This window comes from Crocodylus porosus, unplaced genomic scaffold (assembly GCF_001723895.1).
Source record: "Crocodylus porosus isolate Cpor-Errol unplaced genomic scaffold, CroPor_comp1, whole genome shotgun sequence".
Taxonomy (NCBI): Eukaryota; Metazoa; Chordata; order Crocodylia; family Crocodylidae; genus Crocodylus; species Crocodylus porosus.
Window position 1 is genome coordinate 26,171,181 of NW_017728909.1, and position 7,718 is coordinate 26,178,898.

Sequence of the window (7,718 nt, forward strand, 5' to 3'; positions counted from 1 at the left end):
TTTTTTTTTTTTTTTTTTTTTTTTAAAACATGACTGGAAATACTGAGTTTCAACCAAACTAAGACTGAACTGGGTGATGGGAATAGAGAGAGAATATCTTTTTTTACAAAGGGAAGTCACTGGCTGAATTTGTATTGCTTGTATGCTGGTAAATTTTGTATTATGTTAAAGGTGATTATGTAAAAGATACAATATGTTAATTTTAAGTTGCATCATGCACAAAATGTAAAACTAAATGGGTACTTTCAACTATATTTAAGTGTTGAATATTAAATGGGTATTCTGTTTATAATTTGTCCTGGAAAAGGACTGCAATTTGGGCCCTCACTGTTATTTTCTCATGTACATTTACTCTTCTTGATCTTCATTAATAGGTAGCATAGATCAGTCAGTGTTAAAGGAGTTGCCTCCTGAGCTCCTGGCAGAAATTGAATCCACCATGCCACTTTGTGAACGTGTGAAAATGAACAAACGCAAGCGTAGCACAGTTAATGAAAAACCAAAATATGCTGAAATCAGTTCTGATGAAGACAATGACAGTGAAGCAGCTTTTGAATGTAAGTAACACGTTGTTCTATTATTACTGCTAAGGAGGGTAACACTTTGCTTTTGTCAACAGATTTCTTAGCTAGGTAGTCTAAATAATATTGAAACAAGGTAACTTTGAAGTCCTGATAACTTTTTTAAAACAAAAATTATTAAGTCTCTGTTTGGAAGTCAGATATAATAGGCAGCTATCTAGGCTTCGCCCCACGCACGTTTTCTAATTGTATTGCACAAGCATTAGAGTAAAGAAAAAACATAAAAAGTTTAGAAACTACCTGATTAGCATTATATGCAAACAGTATTGAAAAAAATAATTGAATTAGGTATGCACCTAATTAGTCACCTTGATTAACTCATATGCATACCATATTTCCTTGAATATCAGGCAGCCCCCAATAATTAGGTTCTCTAATGGAAACGTATAAATTTGTTGTAATTTTCAAGACTAGAATCTAATTATTGTAGGGATGCTTTTGAATTTGTCCCGCTTCAACTGCTACAGCAGGAAAAATTAAGTCTGGGGGATCTGCCATCACCCAGTTTCCTTCTGCTGCAGCCCTTTTCCCGTCTTTCTTACTGTCAGATCCTGCTTTCCCTGAGTACATGTAAGTGAGCGGCTATTTGAAAACACTGACCTTGAAATAAAAATATCTCTAGTAATTTGCGTAAAATTACTATAACTACCCATAGGCTTAGCTCATCCAGTCACAATTTTAGGCAACCCTTTTTACCTATTTTTAAATAATATAAAGCATGAATGATTAGTTCAAAGACGAAAGGCTCAAGGCTAATGATTTATGATGTAGTTCATTCGGCTGGGTCCCAGCAGAGTCAAGAGTGTTTATGGTGACCCCATAGCTCAAGACTGCTCAGTATGTGTGTGTACTCCAGATACTGCCCCCCACAGAGGATACATGTGCTAATTAGTTAGTTACCTACTCATGACGGGAACCAGGTATTTTTGTTCTGACTCCTTCGATCCACCAAAATGTATATGGAGATGAGGCACAGGACAACATGGTCGAGCCACCTCATGGAGGGTGGGGCCACACTAATAATATGCTCCAGGCTGAGAGTGGGGGTAACAGGAATTCTTGGTGAACTGTTTGGCTTCCCATTTGGTGATGTTTGCCAGACATTGAAGGCTAATGAAGAAACAGGAATCATTGGAAATATGAAAGAAAGGTGCAGCTGAGCTGTGGGAGTGAAGAGGAAATAAAACGTATTCAGTGTAATGGCTCACTAGGACATCAAAAAGTCAGCCCTGCCGGAGGCTGTGTGTAATGGGTATTACCATGCAACTTTTTTAGATGGGCTACAGTAAACTGTCCTTGTGGTATGTTCCCTGTGGTATGTTCGCCTGATATGGGCCATGTGTTTTATAGTCATGCTCAGTGTTAGCTGCGTTTAAGCAGCTTCATAGTTGGCTTCCATTACTGAGTACATGCTGCTTTTGGCAGCAGTTTAATGAGAGACTGTTTACTTACTTGTATGTGAACTTTAGATGAAGGACTCCTCTCCTCCCCCACCATGCCGTTTGGGGCAGGGGGGGATGGGAGGATGGAGAAGGAGACACAGACGGAACACAGGAAACCTTTCTTGTATTTGAGTAAATATGTAATTTATTTCCAAGGCCTAGTGTTGGACAGTCATGCTATATAACATCTAAAACTGAATTTATACATTTCTTATGACAACACTATGTCTGACAATCTGGACTGCAAAATGTTCCCCTGTTTTCCTGGAGCTTTGGAAAAGTTCATGTTAGATGGATCAGTCAGTTGTCTGGACTTCAGCAATCCAAGCATCTGCCATTGTGTCACGACATGCAGAATTTAAAGCTGAAAATCTCTCCTAACATTCCTGTTTAGGTATACAATAAATCAAGAAATGGAAATTCATGAGCTCCTTTTTAAGAGTATTTTCAGACCCATGTAGTGTAGTTCTACCTCTTCTAATTATGAGTTATTACTTGGACAATCTATAATTACTTCTAGCTAAACAGTTTTCAAGATGGCAACCACTGAAATCCATTTTGAATTAGGAGGAAAGGCAAGATAGGTAATCAGTTTTAACCTGATATCAGATGAACTGCCAGTGTCAGAAAACTTCTGTAAGCTACCAGAAGGCATGGTTCCTTGGCTCCAGTAATATCTGTATTGCTTTGTATCCCTGGTGGACCATGAGTTCAGTTCTTGAATTGTGGGATGAATTTTTAAATAAGTGTTTAAAAATAATATCCTCTTTCTCAGCAAATCAGTTTTCCTTGATTATCTTCTTAGAACAGTCATAAATACAGTACTACCTGGGAAGTGTTCGTATTATTCTTCCAAAAATGCAAGGGCAGCTCCTACAAAATAACCATTTTTAACAGTTTGGAGCCTTTCTACTTCAAAACTTTCCATGAATCTCAATTAGATGCAAATCTTAGGTGGTGTTTAAAATTCTCTAAATATTGAGAGAAATTGAGCTAGTGGTCCAGCTTTACATAGTCTCCTTAGAAGGTTATGCAAAAGTCTTGTATAAATAACGACTGTCTCTGGGATTCAAAAGAAACACCTTTGAGCATATATAATACCAGATTGGACATAGTTTTTACCTCCCAGTGCAAACCCAAGCAGTATTTTGTTCCCTTCTTTAAGACGCTAATAATTCCTAGTGGGGTCATGGAATATGGAACCTTATGGAACCTTAAGGCGTGTCATGTGACTATTAATCTTCCTTAAGGCGTAGGGTTAAAAGTGACTTCCCTTAAAGTTCCATATTACAAGGCTTATTGTTTATTATATTGATAATCTGGAACAGGGAGCAATAGGTAATTAATAAAGTAACAAAATTATAATAATTGATACAACGTTACTTGTTAGTGAGAGAGAACCAAAGAACTCCAGAGATCTAAATTAACTAAATTGGAGGTGTTAAACTTATCAGGGCCCATGGATCCAGCACACAAGGCCTCTCCTAACACTGAAACCAACCCTGGCCCTGCACAACCCGGACTAGCCCTACAATAAGATAAGTTGCATAAGCAATAAGAAGATTTATAAAGCAGTGGTGTAGCTTTTTCTAAGAATACCATCTATGGTTCTGGTTAATCCATTAAAAAAAAAAGGATATTGCAGATCTTACGATGGTTCAGAAAAAAATTGAAAAGTTTGATCAACAATGTGGAAAAACTCTATTAGGAGAAAGAAATAGAAAATAGAGATTTTCCTTACAAAGTAGTTGCGTTAGAGGGGGTATGATAAAAGTGCATGAAAGAATGAATGGTGTAGAGGAGGTAGACTGTTCTCAGTGTTGTTAAAGGTAAGAGTCATTCAGTGAATTTAAACAGTAAGAACGTCAAAACTATTTTTTTTTCATACACCGTGTGATAATATTTCAGAATTCTTGCTTAAGAAGGTAGTTTGTGCTTTAGGTTTAAATCAACTTAAACCACGGCATTTTTGCATTTTTCTCTGAAGTCTCTGGTACTGGTACTGTTAGCCAGTATGTAGGACTAAATGGACCAGTAACATGATCCAGTATGGAGGTTCCTGAATTCCACTTATTAGCCTTACAGAGCTAACGCAACTGTGAATGAGTGACATAATTGTATTCTTTTCTATTGGTGCTTGGCTTTTTTTAGGCTCAGAGTAGCTTTGACAAAATTATTCATTAATTACTTGTTAGCGCATATATTCTGACAATGTAATGTAATGTAATGTAAATGAAAACAAGATAAGTCAGTATACACTGATGTAACCAAAGGCAGAATTTTACCTGTAGAACTTTTTATCCTAATCATGCATATTCAGGGGACAAATTTAGCACTTATATGCACAAAGCCAGAAAAAATGCATGCAAACTAGTAAACTGAACAAACTAGATTCAGAAAGTTCTGAGGATGTTAAATCATCATGAGATTCATTTCTCAGAAAAAAACACACATTGGTTCCTCCAGTCGGGTGAAATAAAGGACACTTACCAGGATGCTGTTATTTTCAGCATTAGGTATTATGAGAAGTTCTCAAGTTGGAAGATTGCAAATGCCTAGATAATTTTCAAAAACGGGACTTAGTTACCTAGCTTTGCCAAATTTAGGAATGGATATGTTGTTCAAAAATTATTTAAAAAACACAATTCAAGTGTGACATTTTATTATTATGGGTCTATAATGAAAACTTGCATATGTAATAATTGTGCAGTAGAATTTTACTTACTTTTTGTAAACATAGTAACAAAATCTAGCCATTCTCACAAGTAAAAAATGTGGACCGTCATGATTCTCAATGAGAACACGCATTATTTCTAGCTTCTCGGAAAAGACATAAAAAGGACAGAGATGATGATAAAGCCTGGGAGTACGAAGAGCATGATAGAAGAAGTTCGGGTGATCATAGGAGGAGTGGTCATTATCACGAAGGCCGAAGGACTTCTGGTGGTAGTCGCTATCGCAATCGCAGTCCAGAAGACTCAGACATGGATGATTATTCTCCTCCTCCTAGCCTCAGTGAAGGTAACGTATCTGTGTTAAAGTATTTTCCTCCAAATTCCTAGTTTACTACTCACAGGTTAAGTTGTAGTTTAAATATAATTACAAATTGTGTATGCTTCTTCTGATATAAATGTAACAAATGTCAATAGGCCAGTCTAAACAGTATATTTCATTTTAAACAAGTATTTATCCACCTTTTCAGTACACTTCGAGAAACTTAACAAAAGTATTTGTGCATTTCTTTGCTTACTCTTTATTTGTTTATTAGTGGCTAGAAAAATGAAGAAAAAAGAAAAGCAAAAGAAAAGGAAAGCTTATGAACCTAAATTAACCCCTGAAGGTAAGTAGTTTTTTAGGTTTCCATTTGTTTTCATTCTTCAGTTTTTATGATATATTTTGTATATAGCATAGCTACATATGCTTTGCTTTTGTCCCACCAGAAATGATGGATTCTTCAACTTTTAAACGGTTTACTGCTTCAATTGAAAATATTTTGGAAAATTTGGAAGACATGGATTTTACTGCCTTTGGTAATGTGTCTAAAATTTGTCAACTGCTGTTTTTTAGATATTTTGCATTGTGGTATTTTGTCAGAATCCCTTCTTTGCACCTTTATTGCCTCTGCTATAGACACTAAAGCATGCCTTCTTTCTTCTTTTTGATTGCCATCTTTGTTAAGTTTCTTCTTTTTCCTTCAATTACTGTTCCTTGCAAGACTCAGGGCAGTCATGGAACAGATATATCCTTGCCTATTAAGTTGGGAAGGATTATAATCCTGCCTGGGCCATAAGAAGGTTTGTGTATGTGATGGCCCCTAGGTGGCTAGGTTATGCTTGATTAGCTCAGGCAGTAGAGGCCCTGTATTTTTAGATCCATAGATCACAGGTTCAGTCCTTGCTACCAGCAACTACCCATCTTGGGGGCATCACACTGCAAATAAGGTTCCTATGTGGATGACAGCTATGTAATATAGCATGTGTGGGTGGGTCAACAGTAGTGAGGATTTGAAGTCATTTCAGAGTGTTTAGGACAGTGGCACTCAGCCTCTTTAACCCAGCAGGCTGGATGAATAGCACAGAGCCAGTTTGCAAGCTGGATCCCACATTCAGGGTCAGCCAGTGGGTATGAACTTGTGCACCAGATCTGGCTATCATGTGACCACATACCAGCACCAGCTGAAGTGCACAGTCATGTCATCCAGATTGCGGAGCTGCCCAGAGTTCCAGAAATTTGGTGGTGGGAGAGCAGTGGCAGTGTTACTTCTTGTAACTCTGGGAACAATTGATGCTGCTCTTGCTCCCCGCTGCCAGATTTTCATGGGGAGCCCTGTGGGCTCTCTGACATGGCTTTGCTGGCTGGTGGTTGAATACCACTGGTTTAGGACTGTTAGATGCAAGACATCCTTCAGAAAATGCAACTCTGAACTAGCTTTCACTTATTTTTTTGATTACAGAAAAATATAACAATTTTTCTGTTGCAGAGAACTCAGAATACAACAGATCACACTGTTTCTGACACTGTGCATTCCTGTTTGAAATGCCTGGGTTTATCTTGTGAATTATATGTAGGTTTTTTCACACCTAACAGTGCCAGTATTGTGTGGTACCTTTAAAAGACTCTTGGGGCACCCCAGGGAAGGAACTACAGTTTTGAGAGAATACCTCTGATTGGAAATTTGTGAGATTTGTCTCAGAAATCTCTCTGCCCCTTGAAACTGGCTTGAACCCAATATTTGTTACATAGTTGTTTTTTACAGTACTACTTTAGTAATGACATATTTATGTGGTAGATAATGTTCTAGGTCTATTCCTGTTCATATATTTATGCAAACAAATAAACAAATCTTATTAGTTCTGCAGCCTGTGAACAGAATTAGCAGGTTTGGGGATTATTGAAGGAATTATAACTAGGAATTTTCTCCCATCATTTTTCATTTTTGAAAATAATTAATTGGAATGGAGCCTACCATATTTACTCAAATCCAAAAGGACTTCAAATTTAGGACAACTCCCCCCCACTAGTTAGTGTATACATGGAAAATAATATGTTTGTAATATGTTTCCACCTATGGAGTCTTATTAGTGGAAGGTCATCCTAAATTTGCCTCCCAGCACTGCTGCAGCAGAGAAAGCAGCAGCAGAGGTGAGGAGCCAGACCCCCATCCCTTGCCTCTTACTCTCCCTAACATGCACCCCCTTCTGCCAGCTCCCTTGCTGACTGACCCATGCCTGTGCCTGACTCCCCTGCCCCTTGCCTCCCTATGCCTGATTCTGCTGCCTACCTCCTGCCCCCTTTGCAGCATGTCCTATATCTCCTGTTGGCTCCTGAAGCCTGCCTTCCCTCCACACTCCCTGTCCCTCCTGCCTGTCCCAGGCCCCTACCACCTGTACCCCTCCTCCCCACACACCTGTCTTCTGGTAAAGCTCTGCTCTCTGTCTCTGGGGCAGTCAGCAGCAGGGGCCTCAATCCAGCCTACTAAGGAAAAATGGCAGTAGCACCCAGCTGGGCTGGGGCGGGAGGGACTAGAGTTGGAGCAGAAGGTAAGAGGGGAAGGGGCAGCTGTGGGGAGCAGGCATTAGGGACAGGGGGCAAGGGATTTCCATAGATTTCATAGACATTAGGGCTGGAAGGGACCTCGGGAGATCATCGAGTCCAGCCCCCTGCCCAAAGGGCAGGAAGTCAGCTGGGGTCATAG

The 7,718-nt window shown here is 38.9% G+C and overlaps 1 protein-coding gene across 4 annotated transcripts in view; it reads left to right on the top strand.

The window, feature by feature from the left end:
• NIPBL (NIPBL, cohesin loading factor) overlaps positions 1 to 7,718 on the top strand; it is a 215,942-nt gene that overhangs the window by 161,565 nt on the left and 46,659 nt on the right. For all 4 annotated transcript variants that reach the window (XM_019531969.1, XM_019531968.1, XM_019531970.1 and 1 more), the window contains 4 exons: positions 375 to 557; positions 4,841 to 5,044; positions 5,292 to 5,363; positions 5,464 to 5,553. In XM_019531969.1, the coding sequence (XP_019387514.1) occupies positions 375 to 557; positions 4,841 to 5,044; positions 5,292 to 5,363; positions 5,464 to 5,553 (549 nt within the window). The remainder of the gene's footprint in view (positions 1 to 374; positions 558 to 4,840; positions 5,045 to 5,291; positions 5,364 to 5,463; positions 5,554 to 7,718) is intronic.